Below are 24,260 nucleotides of genomic sequence, written 5' to 3'. Positions count from 1 at the left end.
CTTTAACTGGGCAACTGCACGGGGGAGGGGGGGCAGCTGGGGAGGGGGTGTGAAGACCCCACGGCCAAGCATACAGTGGACGGCAGGAGAAGGGGGTTCCCTCGGGTGAGCCCAAGATCTCTAGCAGCCCAGGTGACTCAGGCCTGTCCACCAGGTCACCGAGGGACAGGCAGGGCTGTGGGCTTGGTGGCCCTTCGGTTAGACGAGGAGAGCACTGACTGACGTCCAGACAGGTGGCGGGGGGCTGGGGGCGCAGGCTCAGGGCTCGATCGGGGGTCGATCCTGACCCACTCACATGGGAAGCGAGCCCCAGGGCTTTCTATGGCTCCCACCGAGTGCCCAGAAGAAAGTTGCAAAATTAGGACAGTCTGGTAACTGCGGGAGCACGGCTGGCCTGGATCTGGGGCTGCGCTGGGACGCGGCCTGCCAGGGGCCCCTGAGACCCACGGGCCCTGAGCGAGAGCCACAGAGTACATAGGCCGTGGAGTGCAGCCCCGGCTTCTCCCCCTCAGCAGAGGGTGGTTGGCTCCATGGGCACCCAGCAGGCAGGCCTGTCCTCACCCAAGCTCACTCTGGGCCCACGGGTTACACGGGTACAAGGGCGCCTCGGAGTGAGGCCCGCACGCGCCGGCAGGAGAGCGGCTGAACGCACGTGCCCCAGAGGCCCCTGGGAAATCTCGGCCTGGACCCGGGGGGCAGCGGGGGGCGCGGAGCTCCAAGGACCATTTAGGGGCTCCTGTCCCCAGCGGGCAGTCAGTTCTGGGCCCAGAAAGCCAAGGGGGGCCCTGCTGGGGGGGGCAGCTGTGAGGACGCCCCCCACCGCCAGCCTCCATCTGCTGCCCAGGTCACTATCCCAGCCCAGCATCAGGCGGGAAACATCCCACCTGTGCCACGGGGGGCCTAGGATGCCGGCCTGGCCGTTCCCTCCCGGCCCTCACCCCTGCTTCCGTTGGTTACTCCTGCTCGGGACGGTGCTCGCTTCTCATCTCCAGAGTTTCGGAGGAAGCAGAGAAAGTCATCAATCCCCATCTCTTGTTATCCGGGAACACACCCAGAGGCGCCGCTGGCCTCGGGACAGGGGGCAGAGACTGAGCCCGCTCTGGGAGGGACCTGTGGCCAAGGGAAGGGTGACCCGCCTGGAGCCTGTGTCCCCACCGGGGTCAGCACCCCGAGCCTGTCTTTGCCGGGACCCCGCTGACTGTGGAGGCCTCTGCCCGGAGCACCTCTGGGTCGTGATGGGCCCGCTGGGGGTGGACAGGATAGTGCCCAGGCCCCAGGACAGACGGGGGTGGGGGATGGCAGGTGGACCTGTGTCCCTGGGGCAGGGTCAGCGTGGAGAGGTGGGGGCCTGCGTCAGGTGCTCGGCGGTCACCTGTGTGACCCTGCGTGGACGGGCCGCCAGCCCCAACCGTCTATTCAAGTAAAACGATTAATTGGCTCCATCTGTGTTGGTCTGATGACTGATTAAATGACTAATCACGGAAGTCTTAATTAAACCCATTTTTCTCTGAGTGAGCAGCGGAGGGGCTGTGCTGGCCAGTGCGCGTCAGGGTCCGGCCGGCCGTGTACTGAGCCGGCAGCGAGCAGGCAGGGGCAAGGTCGCCCCTGAGGTCTTCCCAGGCTGCCAGCTGGGGCTGTGGACGGTGGCCATGTCCCACCACAGAGCACACGCTTGGGATTTTGGGGAGGGGGCCATGCCCTGATTCAGTGGAATCCTCGTGGGTGGCCGGGCACGCTCACGGCCACGTTTCCAAAACCATCTCTGTCTCTGCAGTCGACACGATCTCACATCACTCAGGAGCTGACAGGGCTCTGTATCACGTTGTGAAAGCCCGTGATGCGCCAGGAATGCCTCCGCAGGAAGGCAGCGAGAAGCCTGCGGTGGAAACTGGACTCTCCCGGGGACAAGCCGCAGACCGGGCGATGCTCCGTGGTCACCGGGGTCCCAGCGAGGACAGGCTCGGGGTGCAGGCCCCGGCAGGGCCATGGGCTCCAGTCGGGCAGGCCCAGCCGGTGAAGAGCCAGAGCTGGGTGCGAGCCCAAGAGTCCTGCCTGTGCCGCTAGGTCTGGCCTGGGCCCACGGAGCACAGCAGTAGGCCCCTGGGGCCCTTGGGACACAGCCTCGCCCCAGGCCTCGGGCACGGAGATGCAGCCTTGTGGCTCCTGGCTGGGCCCAGCTGGCAACTGCCACGCTCTGCCACAGGGATACGGTAGATGTGGGACTCCCATGGCCATCTGCCGCCCCGCCCTGTCTGGGTCCACACCGAGGGGCCCCGTCCACAGGCTGCCTCGCCCTGCAGGAGCTAGCTGGCCTGGGCACTCGGGGACTGGAGCAGCCACACCCAAGCCAGGGGAGGCGGCAACTCCAGGCCTGATCCATGCCATTCCCTGGGGAAAGAGTCAGGCGGGGCTGTGACCCTCTGGGACCCTGGGACCCTGCTCGGGACCTCAGCAGGCCCCTCTCCTGTCATCCACATCCAGGGCCCTCCTGGCAGGGGACTCTGCCAGGCGCGCGTCGCAAGGGGCCCCGAGTGGGCTGGGGGCTGGGCCCCTTAGCACTTGGCTGCCCCTGAGCGCCCCTTCCCTGGGTGGGCACACACCCCAAGCGAAAGCCATCAGAGCGTGTGTGCTGGAGGGGAGAAGCCTCTGGGAGCCCAGGGGCCACGGCATCTGACCTCCCTTCCCTCCGCCAAAACGCACGAAGCTGGTTCCTCTTCGCCACGGAGGCTGATGCGGAATTACGCCTGGAAGTTGTAGCAAGACATGGGGAGTCCTCCGGAGCACTCTACCCTTCTTACGGAGATGAAAACCTCTGCCAGGCTCCAAAATTACGGGGTGGCGAGTCTCTCTTAATCTTGTTCAATCATGTCTATCGTGTGAGCCCCTGGATGGTGGTAAGGAGCTGCTCACAGGCAAAGTGAGTCTGTGGGCGAGCACGTGGCCTCCAGCGGCTGTGAGGGGTGACCGGCCCCAGGCACGGACAAAGGTCCACAGCTGACGGCGACAGGAGGCGCAGCAAGGCCTGGCCTTTCCCAGGGGCCCAGGAGCACGCAGAAGGGACTCTTGGCAGTGGGGGGGGGGGGTGCTGCAGGGGGTGAGGGCACGCCGAGGCTGTCCTGCAGGACAGACGGCCTATGTTGGTGCGAGCTGTACCTCAGCCCGCAGCCCAGCCCTGGTGGCTGCTCCCACAGACTCCTTCTCCCACTCGGGCCACACCAAGTGGGATGGGATGGGATGGCAGCCACCCGGACCGCTTGGTTATCCTAGCCTCCCGACCTTGGGGTCTGAGGCTGTGCACGGCTGGGACAGTCACCTCAGCCCGTGGGTCCCACCGTCCCGCTGCCTGCAGAGTTCTTGAACCTGGTGCCAACACCCGCAGGCCGCTTTGCGACCCTGGTCGCTGGCCACTGGGAGGGGGCAGCATGTGGAGGGTCTCTGGGTGTGGAAGCCATCTGCACACACGGAAGTTCTTAACTTTGGGAACTGGGTCGGAAAGGACGGTTCTGGTCACTGGGGAGGTGAGAGAAGTCGGTAGAGCCTATGGTTTGGGGGTGTGGGCACCAGGGCCCACGGCTCTGTGTCCCTGGGGTTGCTTTGGGCACGGCCCCTTTGTTGCCACGGGGAGACAGGGTTGGGGAGCCGCCCCCTCCCAGCCTTTTCTCCCCATGGCCACTCCCTCCAGGGGGCTCAGTCTAGACTGGGGGGCAGGCTGCAAACGCAGAGCCAGAAATGCAGAATTCGGGGCTGGGATGCCCCGCTGGCGGGACACAGTCTGGGGTTAGGGTTAGCAAGGCGGGGGCAGCACGCTGGGCGGGGGCTGGCAGGGGCAGGAAGCTGCTAGAGCCCCTTCCTGTTGTCCCCTCCCCCATGGGTCCTGGCCGCTGGGGGCTCGCAGTGTCGGGAGCATCTCGTTCACGTGGAGGTGACCGGGGGGGTGGACAGAAGGGCAGCCACACACCCGAGACCTGGCCGAGACCTGGCAAACTGGACCCCGTGTGAAATCTAGGCCCTCTGACCTGCCAGGGCCAGCCTTGCTCGCTAGGAAGGATGGTTTTCTTAGAATTCCAAAAGGTGGGCTTTGGGGGTCAGGAGCCAAGTTTGCTGGTGTGGGGAGCCGGTGCCGGAACCAGAGTCAGGAACTGGCGGGGGGCATTGGGGAGGGCCCATGTCCCCAGAGCAGAGCGATGCTGGCCGGGGGCATCGGGCAGGCTCCCCCTCACTCCTCCGCATGGGGGCCAGGGGAGCGCCAGGCGCCCCGATGCGACACAGAGCACGGGGCCCTGAAGGCCGCTGTCGTGGGGGACCTGGGGTCTGAGAGAGGGGTCATGCCACACAGACCCTGTGACTGGGTTAGGGAGGTGGGCTCCGGGGGGCACTCTGCAGCCGCACCAAGGCTCAGACCTGTGCCTACAGATGACCCGTCCAACGCCAAGTCACCAGAGCCGCCAGAGCTCACCATGAAAGCCATCTCCCCAGGCTTCTGCCCGGAGATCCGGGCTCCCTGGGGAGACAGGGCAGCAGCCCCCATGAACCTCAAACGGCCGGCCTGCGTCAAGGCCATGTCACGAGCTTGAAAGGCTCCGAGATGTGGAGCATTTCACATGCAAATGTGCCTTCCTGGGACAGCGATCCCCCAGCACGAGGACCCCCGCCGGGCCCCTCCCTCCCGGCACTGCGACCCTCCAGCATGAGGGCCCCTCCTGCAGGACGAACGGGCCAGCGACAGGGCCAGCGATAGCGAGGGCCTCCTTTTTGCTGGAAGGAGCCTTGGCGGTGGGCCTCAGAGTTGCCGCGGTGACAACAGCGGGCTCCACTCCGCCCTGAGCACCGGGTCCCTGCACGCTGGACGTCAGCTTCTGGGTCTCACACGCGTCCCTGTCACCGAAACACTGGGTGAAGGTGGCGTCTCCACGTTCAGCAGGATCCTGGCCGTTTTTCCTAAGTCTGCGCTTCTCCCCTCAGCGAGCCGAGCGGCCTCACAGCTAACGCGCAAACGCGACTCAGAGCCCATGCGGGGAGGCACATTCCCCAGCAAGCAGCGAGTCCCGGCTCCGCCGCGGGAGTGGGATCAAAGGCTTGTCAGTCGGCGGACCCCGTGCCAGCCTCCGGGTGTCCCGGACCGGTCCCCGCCCGCTGGCGTCAGCCGGGAGCCATCTGACTGCGGGAGCGGCGGCCGCCGCGGCCTCCTCCCGTTTCTCCTGCATTTCCCAGTTTCCTCGAGCTTCATCGTCGCGTCTGTGCCCAAAGGCCTCTGCCCTCAGACGTGGCTCTTTTCACGGCCCCCAGGCCTGGTGGGGCCACACGCACTGGACAGAGGCCTGCCCTTGCTGGCAGGTGGACATCTGGGAAGGCCTGGCACCCCTCCCTGCCCCCGAGGGGCCTCTATCTCCCCTGCCGCACCCCTGCCGGGCCCCGTGCGCCCGGGCCCTGGGGGAGGGCTCCTGTCTTTCAAGAGCAGTGATTTCTCTGCCTCCGCATGCGGCCCGTGGCGCTGCTGCCATCCCCCCACGGCTCCCAGAGGGGAGCTCCCAGTCGGGCCCCAAGGCCTGGCAGGGGAGGGGCTGCTCCCACAAGCCGATGCTGGGAAAGACTTCTCTGGAAGTCAGTCTTCCTCCCCGCAGGGCAGTGGGCTGGAAAGAGCGTGCGGCCGAGAGGCACTGACAGATGCTGTCACCTCGGGCCCCACAGGGGCACGCGTCCCTGTCCAGGGTCTGCTCCGCCGCGGGATGGGCTGCTGCGGACCCCGGGCCGTGGCGGGTATGTGGCTGGTGTGTGGTAAGCCCGTGGCTGCCAGGCGCAGATCAGTGAGGGCTGCTCTGCCCACCCAGTGGGCCCCTCCCGGCCCATGTGCCCACTCGAGGAGCATCCCTTTCTGCCCAGCTGGCTTCCCTGTCATGGGCGTCCCCTGAAGAAGCAGACCACCCTGCTCTGCCCACCTCGGGTCTGTCTGAGCCATGGCCCAGAGCAGGCCGACCCGGACCGGAGCCGGGCTCCCGGGAGGTGGGCGGAAAGGAGCGGCCACAGCAGCACCTGCAACCCCAGGCGCCTTGACTTCCACCCCTGAGGACATGCACCTGGGAGGCTACGCCAAAGCGGCAAATGTCCCGAGTCGGTCACCCTCTCCTACCTGCTGCCTCCTGGAGGGTCCTGCCCGTTGGGCGTCATCCTGCCAGGGCCCAGGCCGCCTCTGGACCTGCTGTCTGTCTCCTGGAAGGAGTGACGAGGGAGGGCTCAGAGGGGCTCCCGGGCAGTCTGGCCCTCGTGCTGGGCAGCGTGTGGTCTGAGCCACGGTGGGTGCGGCGGGTGCCCTTACCTCACGGAGGTTGTCGAGGAAGAGGACAGGGCTGTACCCGGGAGGTGGGGGCCCAAGGCGGACGTCCGAGAATTGGGCGCAACCTTGTTCCACGCGTCGGCAGTCCTCAGGGCAGTGGGGTTCGCGTCCCCAGGAAGCGGGAGAAGAGGTTTCTCCTGGGAAGTGGAGAGCAGAAAGACACTCTGAAGCAGCAGGAAACCAAGACTGGAGAGAACCCGTCCCGTGGCCTCTCCAAAGGGCGGTTTCTATAGCGGAGCTGGCCGGGGCCACGGGCGGCCATGTGGGCGCGAGAGCCCTGCTGCCTGGTACACTGGCTGTGTGGCTCTCTCCAGGTGAGTGGCCGGCAGGGGGCAGGGCCTGGCCCACAACACACATTGGTCCTAGCATGCCCCGAGAGGCGCGGGGGGAACATAGCAGTCTCCCCGCGGGTGTATCCTGGGACCCACTGTGAGTGCCCGGCAGGAGGATTCTTTGGGGCTGGGAGGGTCCTGGGCACCAGGGATAGGGCCTAGAGAGGATCTAGGTTGAAGGCCCTGTGCTGGGCCGGGCTGGGCCTCTCCTGCATGGTGCGCCCTGAGAAGGACATTTCTACCTCATGGCTCTGTGCTACGGGTGACCGCAGGTCACATCCATGATGAGTGTGGAGCACAGAAGCCTCTGGCATCTAAGAATGGCGGTGGGCTGGGCTCGGTCCGCAGTGGAAACCCCGCTATGTACCCTGTCCATCCTGGCTTTCTTCATACCCTCCTCCTGGGGGGTATGGAGTGTTTCCTTCTGGCAGTCCCCTCCCCAGGCTCCACCCACTGGCAGATGGAGCTGCGGCCCTGCTGTCCCCTTCCTTCCGTCCCAGGCACAGGAAGCTGGTGGCTGAGACGGGGTTGTCACCAGGGCTGTCCCAAACACACATGCATCAGGGTCCGCTCTCCTGTGGGGGCTGGGGTCCCGGCTCTCTCAACGGACCTCTGTCCTGAGGTCCTTGTCCTGCACTCACCCACTGTCAGGGAGAAGCCACCAGCAGGCCTCAGGGCGGTGGCTGGATGGGGCCGTGGGGACAGCGGGGGTGGGCAAGATGGGTTGGAGGCTCCCGCTAACGGAGTCTGTAGGGAGGCCTGGGGGGCGCCCTGGGTGAGCGGCGGGCCGGCTCTCATCCATGCACTGGATGGGGCCCGGGGCTGCAGGGTATTAAGGCCCTTTCCCTGGACCCAGCTTGAGCACACAGGCCCCAGAAGTATTTCGAGATCACAGGTAGGGAATTACTTCTCTCAAAGGTGTCTTCATCATTATGGCGCATTATAAAAAGCAAAATCTGTCCTTCTGCAAGGACACTCTTTAATGAAGGACCTTCTCTCCATTAGCTTTTGCAGTCCTCGCGCTATTTATGTCCTGGGCAGTGACTGGGGGCCGCGGGGCTGGTGGCATAGTTCTATTTCTGAGCGATGGACAGCTTCTAGCGGGCTCGGGCGGAGCCGATCGCCTCCGGATGGTGAGGACCCTGGCGCTGTAGCCTAGACTCCCATCCGGGTGACCGCGCAAGACTGGGTCCCTGCATACGAGGGCCCCTTCTGCACAAAGTACAGTGACCACACGGGGCTCACACACCTGTCTGTCCCCCATCATCCCCACTTCTCAGATGTGACATCAAGGCCTGCTGCCACCTTCCCAGGAATGAGCAACTCTGGTGCTTGGGGCATACCCCAGCCTGCCCAAGCTTGGTCCCTGCGTGCTGGCCCCTGTTCCTGGACATGGTCCCCTGGCCTCCTTCGCCTCCGCGTCTCAGCTGGACCGTGGCTTCCTGGCTCGTACATCCAAGTGGTCAGTCAGCTTCTATCTGCCCTGCCTGCGAGATGTCCCGACGGGCCAGGCCTGCTGCCCCCTGCCACCCGCCCGTGCGTGGACTGTGGCCCAGGGCGCCTGTGGGGTGGGTGGTGCTGTGGGCTGGCCGGAACTCTCAGAGTATGCCCCTACCCCCCCACCCCCCTGGAGGGTCCGGGTGAGGCCCTGCAGACCCTGTTCTGCCCCCGAGAGAGAACAGGGCTCCCTGGGGCGCGTAGGAATTTGAGACCCACTTAAATCTGCATCTGTGTGGGGTGCCGTGGGCCCCGGGGCGGGACCGTGAGCTCCAAGCTTCACACGAAGAGTTGAGAATTGGGGTTTCCCACAGTCTTGGCTTGGTGTCCCTGCCCTAACGTAAGTGCACATTTCCTGGGCCTGCCCTGTCCTGGGCACCAGCAGCCACAGCTGACCGCCCCCCCCGCCTCCTGGGTGGACATCCAATGCCACCGTCCCATGCACACCCCCTTCGGGTGGGCACCTTACTGCCCACGAGTGGAGAACCACAGCGGGCCTGCTCTGGCCTCCTTGGGGTCAGACCTCTGCCCCAGCTCCTTGCAGGAATCTCCATGTGCTGCCTCCCAGATGGGGAGCTCTGGTCCCCCAGACCCAATTCCCACCCCACTCGCTGTCCCCCACTCTTGCTCGCTCCGCCAGAAATGGGGGCGACACCCAGGATTCCGTCCCTCCCCTCACTGGCGTCCCCGCGGTCCTGGTCCCTCCACAGTCGCCATTGTGGGGCCCGCCCTTGCTCCCAGCACATGGACCCGCTGCCAGGCAAGGTCCCCGCCTGCTCCAACCCACCACCCCCCCGACTGTCCCCTGCGTCCTGAGCACATACCAAGCCCTGTGGCCACAGGAGCTCCAGCGCTGGCCACTCCTGACAGTCCCACACCTCGTCCGCGCTCACGACCCCGCCGCACGCCAAGCATCTGCCTGATGGGCCCCCAGTCTCCGCTGGCGCCCTGAGCCCGGGGCATTGTGCAGGTGCCCTGTCCCGGCAGGCCTGCCCCTGCTGCCTCAGGGAGGCCACGTACACCCCCCAACCCTCCCCCCTCCTGTGGCCCCTTCCTCACCCGTCCGCCCCGCCATAGGTGCCACCCAGAGGATGTCAGACCACCTCTTGATAAAGGACCTCGCTGCAGAGACACCGCCAGGCCCATGGCGCAGGCCAGCGTGGACGCCCCCTCCCCGGCCGCGCTCCTAGCCAGAGCCCCCACCCATCTGAGAGCTGCCCAAGGGGCACCAGCTTCTCTGGGGAGCCCATCCTTCTCCACCTGTGCCCCGTTGGCCCCAAGGGAGCCTCCCAGAGAAGCAAGTGCTTGCGATCCCCTCCTGCTCCTGACAGGACGGTTCTGGGGTGAAGGTCCTGCTGGGCCTGTAGCGGCCCACAGACCTGGTCCTGGCCACTCTGGGGGGCGGCCCCCAGCCTGGCCAACCCGCAAGGCAGGGCCCTGCCCGCAGATGCCAACGCCAGCTCTCAGGAGTTATTTCCAAAGCCTTTATGTCGATTTTAATTATCAGCAAGATAAAGGTCACTGCTGCCTCCGGGGGGCGCGGTGGGGGTGGTGGTGGGGGACACGCGACGGGAGGTGCGCCACGGGGAGGTCGGTGCTTGACCTCTCTGGGAGGAAACGTCGATTAATTACCTTTTTACAGCCAACTCAGTTAGACTCCCTAGTCAGCCTCGTAGGACACCGTAGGACACGGAGACAAAGGCGGAGGGGGCCGGGGTAGCAAGCCTCGCGGGGGTCGGGCCTCCACCATCCAGCAGCCCCGTGGGCCCGGGAGGAGAGCCAGGCGTAGGCGGGAATGTTTGCTTCATTTACATGAATCAGAGAAATAAAATGTCATCGGCCCTCAGGGGCCGAGAGCCGCCTCACGTGGAGGTGACCAGACACACCCCACTAGTTTTCAGGGCAGGGCAGGTCCCTTAGCCGAGGAGCGGGCTACGTCCACAGGCAGAGCCGTCGGCCTGGAGAGGACTTGTGGGTCCGGGTCTCCATGACCCAGAGGGCGAGCAGGAAGCGTGAGTATCAGGCAGGGCCGGGTGGACACCCTCAGGCCCCTTCTCGGATGGCCTGTGTCACGAGACAAGGGCTCCCTCTGGGCTGGGTGCCCCCTGCCCACCCCACCCTTCCATTTGTCCAGGGGGGCCCCAGATGTTGTCTTCGACGTGACCACGGGGCAGCCCCCACCAGGAGCCCCCACCCCTCCTCCGCCCCATGCGTCCACACAGGCTGCTTCCGAGGCTGGGGGGGGGGGGCCGGCCACACACAGATGGGCCCCGCGTGGGCGCCTAGGGCTGCACCCCACTGCAGGCCCCAGGCAAGGCTGGGTTCGTGGATTTATCTGGAGGCTTTCAAGCTCCACGGTTTCCCAAGGAGCCTGTGTGAGAACCAAGCCAGTGGGGAGCTCGCGGCTGGGCCTGGCTGAGGTGGGGCGGGCGCGCCGGCGTGCAGAACCCCCAGCCCCGTGGCCGGCAGCGTGGACCAGGACGCCCGGCCCTCGGGCTGCACTCAGCATGGCCCACGCACCTTCCCGAGGAGGAACCCGATGCCTGCCTTCCCCTTCCTTCACTGAACCTGAAAACGGACTCGACACAAAGCCATGTTCCCGTTGGCCCAAGTCCTTTCTGATGCGGAAACAAAGCCTCGAACCTCAGTGCTCTTGTGCTGTCCCGTCCGCCACCGTGCGTGGGACCTGCCGGACGGGGCCCTGCACCTGGTGCCCCGCCAAGGGGCTAAAACGTCCCCTTTCCCCCAGTGCTACCCCGAGGCCACGCCGCTGTTGCAGACGCCCCCTGGAGCCCGTGGTGCGAGAACTGCAAGTGGCAGTGAAAGTGGGGGACATGGTGGGAGCCCTCGGGACAGCGGCACGGATGTGGGGGTCCTTCCTGTCCCTGCAGTCCCCCGCTCCTCGCCTCCAGAAGGCTCCTCCAGCCAGGCCATTTGTACCAAGGGGCCAGATGGAGGCCGGGCCACCCCCGAGGCGACCACGGCTGCTTCTTGTCCTGCGCTGGCAGCTCAGCTGGAAAGCCGCAGCCCGTCTGGGTGGGGAGTGGGGGTCCCTAGAAGCGGCCCAGGAACGCGGGATCCGACGTGGAGGCGGACCTCCCAATGCTGTGGGCAGGTGACTGCTGGGAGGCTGCCACCGTGGCTCTGCTGGCAGGTGGTGGGCTGGGCGCCTTCTCACCAGTGGCCGCTGCAGCCCTTCTGCCCCTGGACACCGCCCGTCCCGGGAGGACCGGCCAGGGGCTGCTCCGAGCGCGGCAGTCCCTCGGGCTCTCAGGATGGGCCTGGGCAGAGGCCACGAAGGGGCCTGGGGAGTGGCCGCATCCCGACGTGAGGGCCACCTGCGGCGGTGGGAGCAGCCAGGACCGTGGTGTGGGGCCCTCCGCTGGGGCCCGTCCAGAACTCAGAGGCCTCCCAAGAGGGATGGAGTTGGCAGCGGGCTGAGGCTGGGCCTGCGTTCTCCTGGGCAAGGACGAGGGGCATCTGTTGTGTCTCTAGGAGCGAGCGGGTGAGGGAGAGCGCCGGGGGCCAGTGGCCTTCGCAGGAGCAGGAAGCTGGATCTCAGATCCCCAGAAAAACCTTGTAGGGCCTGCAGCCGGCCAGCCCCACGTGTGGTGAGGGGCCAGGCCCTGAGGAGCTGGCCGTGACCAGGGGTGTGAGCACACGTTCTCAGTACACGGGAGACGCGCATACAGACACACATCTATTGGTCCCCTCATGCTGGCACAGCCTGGCTGGTAGACCCTCAGCCGTGGGCGGCCTCCCCTCCCACGTGCGCACATGCCCGGCCCACATCCTCTCCGTCCCGGGGCAGGTCCTCAGCCGCACCCAGACCTGCTCCTCTAGCCGGGCTTGGGCCTCTCCCTGCCAGCCCAGGCCCTGACTGTGCTGGCCATGCGTGCCTGGGCCGCACCGACCACGGCCAGGATGGCAGCAACTCCAAGCCGACCCTTCCCTGGAACCTTCCCCAGGGAATCCTGGACAGGTCAGGGTGCAGGGTCCCCCCTGGCCTCTTGCCCTCCTCAAGTCTCCTGCCCAAAGTGGTCCCTGAATCCCAGGGGCCACACCCTGCCCCAGGAGAGCCCCAGGCCCCTATTGGGTCAGTGCAGGGGCCTGACCCAAGCGCTGTGCCCTCTCATAGTGGACATATAGCTGCAGGCAGCTCTGGGCTTGAGGAGAAGGCGGCCACAGGCTCCACGACGTGGGGTGAGGGCAAGCATGGCTCTGACCACGGGAGACCAGGAGCCCCTGTTAGCTGCTCCCAGGAGGGAGAAGGGTGCACAGGGCAGCCGGCTGGGTGGGCTGTGTCCCCACCCCACTTGGTGGCTTAACGGTCAGAGGCTAAACTTGAGGCAGATCAGGACACAAACAGTCTCCATCGCCGCCCGGCCTGGTGGCTCTAGGTGGTCTGGGGCCTGTCCAGCCGACGGCCTAAATCCCCCAGGCCGTGGGGGAGGGGGCCCCCCGACCCCCCACCCCAAGCAGCGTTTCCTCACCGCGGTGTGAGCCCCCTGGAATAGGCCTCTGGGGCCACAGCCAGGGAGAGAGAGATCTGAGCCGGCTCCCGGGGCAACCATCCCCCCTAGGCACGCCCACAGGGCGCCGCATTGGCAAAGCCTGATGGAAGTCCAGGCCTGTCTGCCCCCCTCCTTTCTCTCCAGGGTCCCCCCAGAGACCCACTGCCTGGGGTCCTGTGGGTGCTCCTGGCCCCATGCCAGGGGCTGCAGGAAGGAGGGGAACCAGGGAGCCTGGGTGGCGGGGCGGGGAGGGGAGCTGTGGTCTCAGGCCCCGGGGCCGCCCAGCCCTCGGGGGCATTGCTTCAGGCAGAAACGCCCCTGACGGTTACGATGGTCCCATTGGTCTTCCCTGCACTGGCCTCGGAGGCACCGGGTTACCTGTTCCTACTTGTCCTGGACGGTCCGTCTGCGCGGTGGGATTCCTCGGCAGGAAACCTACAGCACAAATTTCCCTTTTAAAAATACGGATCTTTCGTGCCAGCTACTCTGCCATAATTAACCACGGACGATTAATATTAAAACGTGTTACCACCTCAAGAGGCGGTGAAATTTCCAGAAGTTCTCTGCTACACTTTCTGTCCCTTTTATCGGTGAGACTGAATTAGCGGCAAAGGGCACCTTGATTTTCAAAATCATCTTACAATGATGGGTGATTCTCCGTAGATCCCGTCTGACGACTACTCGGAACCGTCTGTTCAACAAATGGAAAAGACGGGGCCGCTCAGGTCAGTTGGACACATTCCCTGCGAGGGTTTTAGGCATTTAAAAAAGAGAGAGAGAGAGAGAGGGAGAGAAGCAGTCTGAGGTTCTCTCCCTGCTACAGCTTTATTAGGTTCCCAAATCCAATTTATGGCGGATTGTCTGGGCCCCTGGGCTCCGCCGCCTGACAATGTCCCTCTGCAATTATCAGCACCTGCGTTAGGACTCATGGGCCTAAATTGCCGGGTGGGGGGGCGAGCAGACACCCCACTGACGGCAATTAACATAAAGGGGCTACGTTCAAAGCTGTGGGTGGGAATTACAAAAGGTTAAGTGTCTAAATATAAAAATCTTTTTGAATATAACATCAGTGTGCTTTGTTACTGAAATGTGGGCGCTGTAATTTCACCAAAATAGGGTTTGGAAAACCTGGCGATGATCCACGCCCATGAAATCGCCCGTTCTTCTCAACGGAAGGCAACTCGTCTGTTCGAGAGCTAGCACAGTTCAGCGACTGAAATATTTCACATCAACAAAATAATCAAATACTGACTTTCACGACCGTGTATGACTGGCACGAGGCCTCTGGAGAGAGCGTTTTCTCTCTTCATTTTACTTATTTGCGTAATTGGAAACCAAGGTTTTAGAGTGTTTACCTTCTTAATTGTGGGTTGGGTGGGTGAGAAAAGGGCCGAGAAGGAGGTCCCTGTGGGGCGCGGGGTGTGGGCGACGGCCGCGCGCTGGCAGGTGCCAGTGTCTAGCTCCACGGTCTCAGTGACCAGAGAGGCCAGGCAAACGTGGCTGGGGAAATCTGGGGCTGGGGCAGGGCAGGCGGGGTCCCCCTGTGCCTCTCTGCTGGCCGGGGACTGTGCTCCATGTCCCCCGCCCCCCCCCACCGGTGTTGGCACACGAGCTCAAGAACGTGTAGAGACACAGACACGTGCTTGTGTTAGACGCCGCCCCCCTCCGCTTCGGTTCCACGGCAGTTCCCTCCCTGTAGGGCGGCTTCAGCCCCTTCCCTCCCTCCTCTCCTGGGCACCCACCCTTCTGGCCGCTGAGAATGGAAACCCTGAAGTCCTCGAAAATTTGAGCGTTGAGCTGGTGCACCCTTCCAGTTTGGCTGCCAGAGCACAGCGGGCGGGGCCGGGTTGGGAGGCTTGGGGGACCTCCCAGCCCACACCCAGCATCACCCTCAGGGGCAAAGGCTGCAGGGGAGGCCCGCCAGGGGTCCTGTGATGCCGGGCCCTGCGTGAAGGCTGCTTGGGGGGCAGACCTGGTGGCCAGCACCCCCACCCCAGCCCTGCCTTTGCCCACCCCTTTGGTTAGGGAAGGGGACCCCCGTCCAGCGCTAGGGGGCTGCCCGCACTGTTTCTCGACTGTGAGCGAACCCTGAGGCAGAGAAGCAGGGCAGGGTATGGGCTGTCGGCACTGGCCAGCCCGCCACGGGGCCGCGGCTCCCCGTGCCCTTAGCCGCTCCTGAGGCTGGGGGACCCCATCTCCCACACCTCCCGCTGGTCTAACAGGCTGAACTTCTTCACCTCCAGGCCTGGTTTTACCAAACCCACTGACCACTGCCTTACAGCCTGGTTGTGGGACGGGGCACGAGCTTGAGGGGCACGGCGGGCTTCCTACAAACAGATGAAGGGGGCGTAACTCGCCTCGTCCATCCCTGGAGGTGGCGGGAGGCCCAGGGCCTTGCTCTCAGACGTAAGCCAATGGCGGGTCTGCTCCGGTGGCTTCCACACCCTCAGGCAAAGATGGCTGGTTGACACAAAGTATCCCCCCACCCCGGCTCCGGATAACAATCTGGCTGGCAAACTGCATCTCTTGTCTCCTTGTGGCCCGGTGTGGTCACGTAACCAAGTTTTGGCCAATGAGGGGTAAGTGATGGTGGGTGTCTTCGAAGGGGCATTTATTAGAAGGGCAGGCCTGTGCTCCTTCTGCTTCTAGCTCCCGGGGTCTGGAATAGGGGTGTGACGGCTGGTGCCTGTGCAGCCCCCTGGGACCACGAGGTGCAGGAAGGACGACGGAGAAGAAGAGGGAATGGGAATAGGGATCCCTGGTGATCCCGGGGGCCATCGCCCCGCCATGGAACTTCCACGTGAGAAGTGAATACTGGTGGAGTTGAATCCCCCACCGCGGTCAGAAGCGGGCGCTCACGTGAGCCTGGAGTGTGGACCTGGAAGGAGGGCTGCTCCTGGCCAGCAAGAGCATGGCTGCCGCCATGGGATGAGGCTTCAGCGAGAGCCGGGCTCATGTCTGCCTGTGCGGTGGCGTGCGTTCCGTCGTGGGAGGGCGTCCAATGCCGCCTGTGACCCGGGGCTGAGAGAGAAACCCCGGGCTTGGAGTCTGTGTGCTGGGAGAACGTTTCTGCTCGGGGGCCACAGAAAGTAGCTTCGAGAGGGACAGTCACCTGGGAGATGTTCTGGCCCTGGTCTGTTTTAGGCATTGTGTCGACTGATCTCTCTGCCTGAAACCCTCCCGGCTGTGGTCTCTGCCCTGCACTTGGGAGGCCCGTCACGTGTCCTGGCTGGAGGCTGGGTGTCGCCAGTGGCTGCTCCCCGAGCTTCCAAATGTGTGTGGCCAGCACCCATGGCGGCCTCAGCAGGTGCCCTGCTCCGCAGCCCGAGGCTGGCACACTGTCACCTAGGTAGGCAGACGCAGTAACCCTTGGCTGGAACCCCTTTGCTCGGTGCAGGCCTGAGTGGGGCTCGGGGGTCCTCGGTCAAGGTCTGGCGGGCGGAAGGAAGGGAGGCGGGATCCGGGAGCCACGCAAGAAAGCTCTGTGCCAGGCCAGGGGTAAGGGGGAGTTGTGCAGTTCACGGCTTGCCTTGGCGAATACAGATCTTCACTCATGCGAAGGAAAGGGCCCCGACATATGTTCCCCATACGTGTGGGGCTGCCACGGACTGTCGCATTTTTGCTGTCTCTCCAGATAACGATCAAGAGAACTTGCTACTATCCCCATGTAGTGACAGAATAAGCCACTTCATTAAAAAAAAAAAAAAAAAAAAAAAAGCCTTGCCTACTTCCCACCCAAGCAGCTCTGCGTCCCCCTGAGGTCTTTTCTGGGTGTCCCGCCGGCACGAGGGCCTCACGCCCCGCTGAGCTAGTGCCTCCCAGACCCCACACAGCACGAGCCCTCACCGTTAGTCACACCGTTATCACCTGGGCTTTTCTCTTATTTACGCTGATCCCCACCACCTACCCGTGCAGAGCTGACCTATGCAATGGCTTCATCGCCGTTCGCAGAAGGCACCAGAGGACAGCCGGCCGGCCTGTGTGTCCATGACCCAGAGCAGACCTGAGCTCGCTGCCAACACGTCCGGAGGGCCTGGGCACCAGTGGGGCGAGGGGAGCTCTGGGGCAGCTACGGGGACAAGCACTGTCAGTGCGAGTGTCCTCCAGAGCTTTTGGGGGCGGACTGGTCCTCAGAAGAGACGCAGCGGCACGGGGGACCCTTCCTGACCGTGGGCAGGTGTGCACGTCGCCGGCATGCCACCCTGTGAGGGGACAGGAGGGGCCGCCATGGGACTGGCAATCTTGGGGGCAGAGGCCCCTGGTCACTTTATAGAAGAGGAGGCCTGTACAGAGAAGCTTGGCCAGAAAAGGCAGAGAACCATCAGCCCCACGTCTGGCATCAGCCCCAGACGCACCAGCCGAGGACCCGGGACCTGGCGTTCGGCCGCAGACCTGCCAGCAGGCCACTGGGATGCCCGCAGAGCTCAAACCCGAGTGGCTCTCCCAAAACCAAAGACTTGCTCCCCCTGGTCTCCCCAAGGACCATCTTCTGCGGCGCCCCACCCCCATCCTAGCCAAGCTGGAAACATCTCTGAACGTGCTAGCAGCCCAACACCAGCCCCCCGAGCATGGGGTGAGGCCCGTTCCCCGAGCAGCAAGCACCCCAAACCCTTATAGAGGGCTGGGCCCGGGGCCGCCTGCACCAAACGTCAAGGAGCAGACACAGGCCCCCCTTTCTGGGCCTGGTTTCCACGGAGACCTCATGAGAGGCTCCGAAATCCCTCCCAGTGGAAAGCAAGGGGCCCAGCGAGTATTTTTATGTGGAAATGTGAGAACTCTTAAGCCCTGCAGTGTAAAACTGCCTCCGTAAACTGCACTGGAAGCAGACCAGAGGTCGCGGCCCCCCAAGACTCCCCCCAACCCCTGTGGCATGGGGCTCCCCCCGGCGAGAGCCCAGGCCTGGGTCTAGCCATGGGCCCTGTGCCAGCACTCCAGGTCCGCCCGTCCTGCTCTGTGACTCAGGAGTACTCGCACGCGGTGTCCAGGGCTGGGGTCCTAACTGCGGGGATGGGCCCCTCTTCAAAGGGCCCAGGAGCGCGTGAAGGCCCCCACAGCTCACGTGCACGTGAATTTGCCTGATGGGGACCCCGGAGCTCCGTTTACTGAGCTTGCTGTGGTCCCCAAGGATCTGGTGCAGCTGCTCCTGAGGCGAGGGTGGGCACAGGGGACCAGGTGGGACCCCACGGCCATGCTCGGCTGGGACGCCGTGGGTGACGCAAATGCCCCCCCCCCCCCGGCAAGAGGAAGGCCGTGGGACTGCAGGCATCAGGCCGTGTGGGAGGCCCGCGGGCCCGGGCACAGTGAATGGCAGACGTGAAACTTGGATTCACATCCTGAGCTCCGGCACTCGCTCTCTGGGAGTTGTTCAGAATAATCCACGGAAAAGCCAGGCCAGGCCCTCCATGGCTGCAGGTTTTCAGGCACCAGGAGCCAAGGGCATGCGGAGATGCTGTGCGCTCTGAGCAGGCATGGAAGCAGCCAGAGACCAGGTGAACCCGCAGGACCGTTAGGGCTGCAGATGGTGGCTGACCTTGGTGGGGGGGCGGTGGGGGCACAAGGGCCGGTTCCTACACTCGGGTGTCCTGTCCAGGCTGACCACAGCCTCCTGGGGACAGTGGCCTTGGTGGGTTTGCCTCTGGGCCCAGCCCTCAGTCTGACAGATGCAGAAACAGCCCTGAGCCCACCAGCCTAGGGTCCGCACTCTCCCACCAGGCTCCTGGTGCGAATGAAACCGCCTCATTTTACACTGATGGCGATGACCAGATGTGCCTGTGGAGACTGCAGGACGGCCCCTGAGGTGGCCCCGGGACTGCTTGTTCCCAATGCTACCGTGGCACTGGGATTGCACGCGAGGGGCCTGGATGCCCAGGACAGGGAGCTCCCAGCCTGCCCTTCAGCCCACAGCGATGGGGGCTGGCCCTGCAGAGGGACGCCTGCTCAGGCCCGGCCCCATCTTCCTGGCATGGTCTGTCTCCTCCAGGGTCACCATGCCTGGCTTCTCAAGGCTTTAGTTTCCTCCTGCCCAGGTTCCAGCGCACCTGCTGTCACTCCACACGCCCCTAAGCGCTCATGCCAACTACTGCGGACCAGCCGGCTAACGGCACTCACCCGCAGGGCCACTAGGGATGGCCCTCTGGCCGCGAGACGCGTCTGATGCCGGTGCCAGCTTCAGGTCTCCGGTGGGGAGCCGCGGGTCTCCGGTACTTTCCAGCGCAGCTCTGGGCTCTTGGCCCCCAGACTTGGGACTCCACAGAGGATAGGCCATGCAGTCAAACCCGCTGTGGAGGGAATGGGTGGGACTGGGCTTTGCTGGATGCTAAGCTGAGGGTGTCACCTGGCTGAGGGGGACACGATGGCCTGGGGGCCCTTCTGGGGAGGAGGAGGGGCGGAGGCAACCACTCTGAGACTAAGATGGTGGGAAGGAAGGGCGGGGAGAGTCTTCTGGGACCACGTGATACCTCGCTGTAGTCCCAGCCCTTGCTGCCAGTCCCCTGCCGGGCCCCCACTGCTTCCTGTTCCCTAGACCGAGCATAGCATGTCCGCGGGTCACCGCTGTGTGCCCAGTGCCCTTGGGGTCCTGGCCGGTGTGGGAGCGATGTGGAGACGGGCCTGGATGGAGCAGGTCTGGGCCACTCCTCGTCCCCCACGCCACCTGGGTGACGTCCAGGGTCGCCCATACTCACAATGGGGTCTGGATGGGTGTCCCTTGGTCGTCCTTGTCCACATTGAAGAAGCTGACCTCTGAGTAGGCCGGGAGCTGCACATACCGGACGCCGGCTGAGATCTTCAAAACCCGGCCGTCCTCGCCTTGGGAGGGAGAGAAGCAGGCTGTGCCAAGGAAGGGACAGAACAGCCACAAGAACCCAGGTCTCTCCCTCCCTGTCCTGGCCTGGACGCCTGTGAGGGGCGTGCAGCAGCGACGCTGGCCCAGGCCGCAGCAAGTTCAACTCAAGCTCCCTGCCTCCCTGCCCCGACTTCTCCTGCCCTTGCTGGGGGCCTGAGCCTCCGGGCACCTCGCTGTGCTTCCGGGGGGCCTCTTTTTGTTGGTTGTCCTCGGGGCCATGGGGGTGGCCCTGGCTGGGAGCAGACACACCAGGAGCCTGTCTCCACCACGGTCCTGCCTTCGGGGAGACATTGCGCTCATTACTTCCCAACTGTGCCCCCTTGTCTGCGCGCCCGACGCACCCAGCGTAGGGCCTGGCCGTGTGGGCTCTGGGGCCAGTGCAGAAGGACAGCCGACGGTACCCACCGAGCGGTGTCAGTGCAGGCCCGCCGTCCAGCCCCTGTGGAAGAGGAGGTGTGGCAGGGCTGACAGTGCGAGCACTCCGGCTTGGAAGGAGAGTAGAGAGCCACAGCCCCCCCGGGATTTGATTGACTTCCACTTCTGGTCACCACAGAGTACCCGGAACCAATTCATGCCCCACTCGAAGCACCCAAAAAAGGCAGAGAAAATATAATGATGGTGCGATGGCTTTTCAAGATCCTGGATCTCAGGCAAGGACAGCGGCCCCTGAGAGATGCGAAACAAATGGTGTGGACTCCCCGACTGTCCAGGCCACTGCCTTGAGAGAAGGGGGACCGGGTGCAGGGAGAGGGACTGAGAGAGCCCAGGAAACTCCTCAGTGAGCAAACAGGGCTGGGAGGCCAGGAGGAGAAGCACACAGCAGGGGTCCTGGAGTCCTGGAGGCAGAGGAACAGAGAGGTGAGGGACCTCCGGGGACACGGTGGAGCACATATCTGTGCACGAGTGCGAGGAAATGCCCAGAGGCCAGGCTAAGAGCCACAGGGGAGGGCGGGAGGGACCTGGGCTTGCATGGCACTGGGAGTGGGGCTCACTCCTGCTGGCCACACTGGGAGAATGGATGCCACAGCACACGGACAGGGCTCTCAGAAGGTCCGGCTTCAACAGCGGGGATTCTGGGTCTCAGACGGAGCTCTCCTCCACACCTCACACGTCATAAAGGCAAAACCTGAAAGGATCAGACTGTCTCCAAATAAGCCAACTGTGCTCCAGAACAAAGTCCAACAAGAGTTATGGGAACACAGAAATACCCAGCCACCAAATGGTAAAATCCTCCGTGTCTGGCACCAATCAAAGATTACTGGGCAAAGAACGCAGCAAAGTACGTTCCGTAGTGAGGAGGGACTGCAGGCAGCTGACATCGGCTCAGAACGCACCAGATGTGAGGACCGGCAGGAAGGACCCTTCTCCGAAGCTTTTATTGGACCCATACTCCATGTGCTCAAGATGTAAGTAGAGACAGAGAAGATATAAAAATAAAGTTGAACTTCTGGAGACAAAAACTATGAGATAAAAAAGTACACGGTATGTGATCAATGACAGATGAGATATTGTAGAAAAAAAATTCACGAACTTGAAAACATAGCTATAGAAACCGCCAACATGAAACATCAAGAGAAAAAAGAAAAAAGAGGAAGAAAAACAAAGGTAAAGTGAAAGGAGGGAGGAAGGGGGAAGGGGAAAAAGAATCCATGGACAGTGAGGCAAGTTCAAGCACCCTAATACGTGGGTAATGAGGCCCCTGAAAGAGAGGAGGAAGAACTGTGATAGAAAAACTATTTGAGGAAATAAAGGCTGAAAAATCCCTCCATTTTTTAAAGATTTACTTATTTATTGGGGTGCCCCGGTGGCTCAGTGGGTTAAGCCTCTGCCTTCAGCTCAGGTCATGGTCTCAGGGTCTGGGGATCAAGCCCCGAGTCGGGCTCCCTGCTCAGTGGGGAGTCTGCCCCCACCACCATCTGCTTCTCTGCCTACTTGTGCTCTCCGTCAGATAAATAAATAAAATCTTAAAAAAAAAAATAAAAGATAGATGTGATTAGACTGGATGAAAAACTAAGACCCAACAATATGTTGCCTATAAAAAGCATACTTTATTATTTTTAAATTTTTATTTTTAAAAATTTTATTTATTATTTGACAGAGAGAGATGTAGCAAGAGAGGGAACACAAGCAGGGGGAGTGGGAGAGGGAGAAGCAGCCTCCTCACCAAGCAGGAAGCCCGATGCAGGGCTCGATCCCAGGACCCTGGGATCATGACCTGAGCTGAAGGCAGAGGCTTAACGACTGAGCCACCCAGATGCCCCAAAAAGCACACTTTATTTATTTATTTATTTATTTATTTATTTATTTATTTATTTATTTTTAAAGATTTTATTTATTTATTTGACAGAGATCACAAGTAGGCAGAGAGGCAGGCAGAGAGAGAGGAGGAAGCAGGCTCCCCGCTGAGCAGAGAGCCTGATGCAGGGCTCGATCCCAGGACCCTGAGATCGTGACCTGAGCCGAAGGCAGCGGCTTAACCCACTGAGCCACCCAGGCGCCCCCAAAAAGCACACTTTAAATACAGACTTACATAGGTGGAGAGTAAAAGTATTGATAAAGATACACAATGCTGATACTAGTTAGGAGAAAGCTGGAGTGGACTATATTATTATTACAGGAAGTAGTTGTCCTAGCAATGACTACACCAAAGATGAAAAAGGAAATATTGCAATGATAAGGGGTTATCTAATTAAATGACATAAAAATCCTAAATGTTACACATCTAATGATAGACCTTCAAAATACATGGTGCAAAAAATGATAGAAATGAAATCAGAAATAAGCAAATCCACAATTACAATTAGAGATGTCAAGATCCCACTGTCAGCAACTGATAGAACAAGCAGACAAAAAATCAGCAGCACATGTGACCTTGAAGGATAGTATCAATAAAATCCACCTGATATATATAGAATGTTCTACCCAATGAAAGCAGAAATCATATACTTCTCAAAGTGCACACACAGCATTTACCAAAATAGAACAAATTCTATGAAAAAAGTCTCCAAATTTGGAAACAAAACAACATATCTCTAAATAACTCATGGGTCAAAAAGGAAATCAAAAGGGAAATCAGAAAGCATTTTGAATTGAATGAAAATGAATGCAAAACCTATCAAAAATTTCAGGATGCAGCTAAAGCTGTTCTAAGAGGGAAATTTATAGCAATAAACTCTTGTGTTAGTAAAGAAAGGTCTGAAGTCAATTACCTTGGTTTCCATCTTAAAAACTAAAAGAAAAGAAAAAAAGAGCAAATTAAATCCAAAATAAGAAGCAAGGAAATAACATCACAATAGGAATTAATGAAATAGAAAACAAAATAATAGAGAAATCAATGAAACCAAAAGTTGATTGTTTACCAATAAAACTGGTAACCTGTGGCCCGATGAGTCAGGCAAAACAGAAAGAAGAAATCAATGATCCTTAGTAGGAACAAAAGAGGTGGTATCAGTGCATTAAAAGGACATGAAGGAATATTATGAAGAAGCTTACGACAATAAATCAAACAACTCAGATGAAATGAACAAATATTCCTTCAAAGACACAAACACCAAAGTTCACTCAAGAAGAAGTAGATAACCCAAATAACATTATAGCTACTTAAAGAAATTGAATTAGTAGTTAAAAGTCTTCCCACATGGGGCACCTGGGTGGCTCAGTGGGTTAAGCCTCTGCCTTCGGCTCAGGTCACGATCTCAGGGTCCTGGGATCGAGCCCTGCATTGGGCTCTCTGCTCAGCGGGGAGCCTGCTTCCCTCTCTCTCTCTCTCTGCCTCTCTGCCTACTTGTGATCTCTGTCTGTCAAATAAATAAATAAAATCTTTAAAAAAAAAAGTCTTCCCACAAAGGAACGACAGGCTTCAATGATCTTCATATTGAAATCTGCCAAACATTTAAGAAAGAAATAATATGAATTCAATGCAGACTCTTCCAGAAAATTGAAACATGAAGTCAACATTACCCTGATAGCAAAACCAGACTAAGATATTAAAAAAAATTGGGGGCACACGGCTGACTCAGTCGGTAGAGCATGTGATTCTTAATCTTGGGTTATAAGTTTGAGCTCCACATTGGGTGCAGAGATTACTTAGAAATAAAATCTTAAAAAAGAAAAAAAAAATTCAGGACCAATATCCCTCATGAAAAAACATGTAAAAACTTTAAAGAAAATTTTAGCAAATGGAATGCCCAGATAATTCAATGGGGGGGAATAACAGTCTTTCAACAAATGACACTGGTACAACTGACATTGACATGCAAAAGAATGTAGCTGGACCCCTGCCTCACACCACACATAAAGATGAACTCTAAATGGATTATAGTTCTGAATGTAAGAGCTAAAAATATAAAATTCTTAGAAGAAAATACAGGAGTAAATTTTCATGACTCTGAGTTAGGGAGTCTTCTTAGGTATGAAACCAACAGCATAAGCAAGAAAAGAAAAAAGTAAAGGAATTGCACTTTACCAAAATTCAAACCTTCTGTGTTCAAAGGACACCACTAAGAAAGTGCAAGACAATCCACAAAATGGCAAAAAATATTTGCAAATCAGATATTTGATAAGGGAACTTATATCCAGAATACATTAAGAGCTCTTAATAACTCACAATCAAAAGGCACTTACCCATTTTTAAAATGTTAAATTTATTTTATTTCTTTAAAGATTTTATTTCTTTACTTGACACACAGAGAGAGAACAAGCAGGGACAGAGGGAGAGGGAACAGCAGGCTCCCCGCTGAGCA

At 60.5% G+C, this 24,260-nt stretch overlaps 1 protein-coding gene across 1 annotated transcript in view; it reads right to left on the bottom strand.

The window, feature by feature from the left end:
• LOC111154738 (MORN repeat containing 1) overlaps positions 1 to 24,260 on the bottom strand; it is a 49,006-nt gene that overhangs the window by 5,510 nt on the left and 19,236 nt on the right. Inside the window, exons 9-12 of the mRNA XM_022514621.1 lie at positions 19,358 to 19,481; positions 18,838 to 18,952; positions 6,314 to 6,493; positions 6,128 to 6,207 (exon numbers count right to left, since the gene is read on the bottom strand). Coding sequence (XP_022370329.1) covers positions 6,128 to 6,207; positions 6,314 to 6,493; positions 18,838 to 18,952; positions 19,358 to 19,481 — 499 coding nt within the window. The remainder of the gene's footprint in view (positions 1 to 6,127; positions 6,208 to 6,313; positions 6,494 to 18,837; positions 18,953 to 19,357; positions 19,482 to 24,260) is intronic.

The sequence above is a fragment of the Enhydra lutris genome, unplaced genomic scaffold, assembly GCF_002288905.1.
Source record: "Enhydra lutris kenyoni isolate GAN:26980312 unplaced genomic scaffold, ASM228890v2 scaffoldscaffold38, whole genome shotgun sequence".
In the NCBI taxonomy this organism is placed as follows: domain Eukaryota; kingdom Metazoa; phylum Chordata; class Mammalia; order Carnivora; family Mustelidae; genus Enhydra; species Enhydra lutris.
This window is presented reverse-complemented; position numbering and strand designations above follow the sequence as displayed.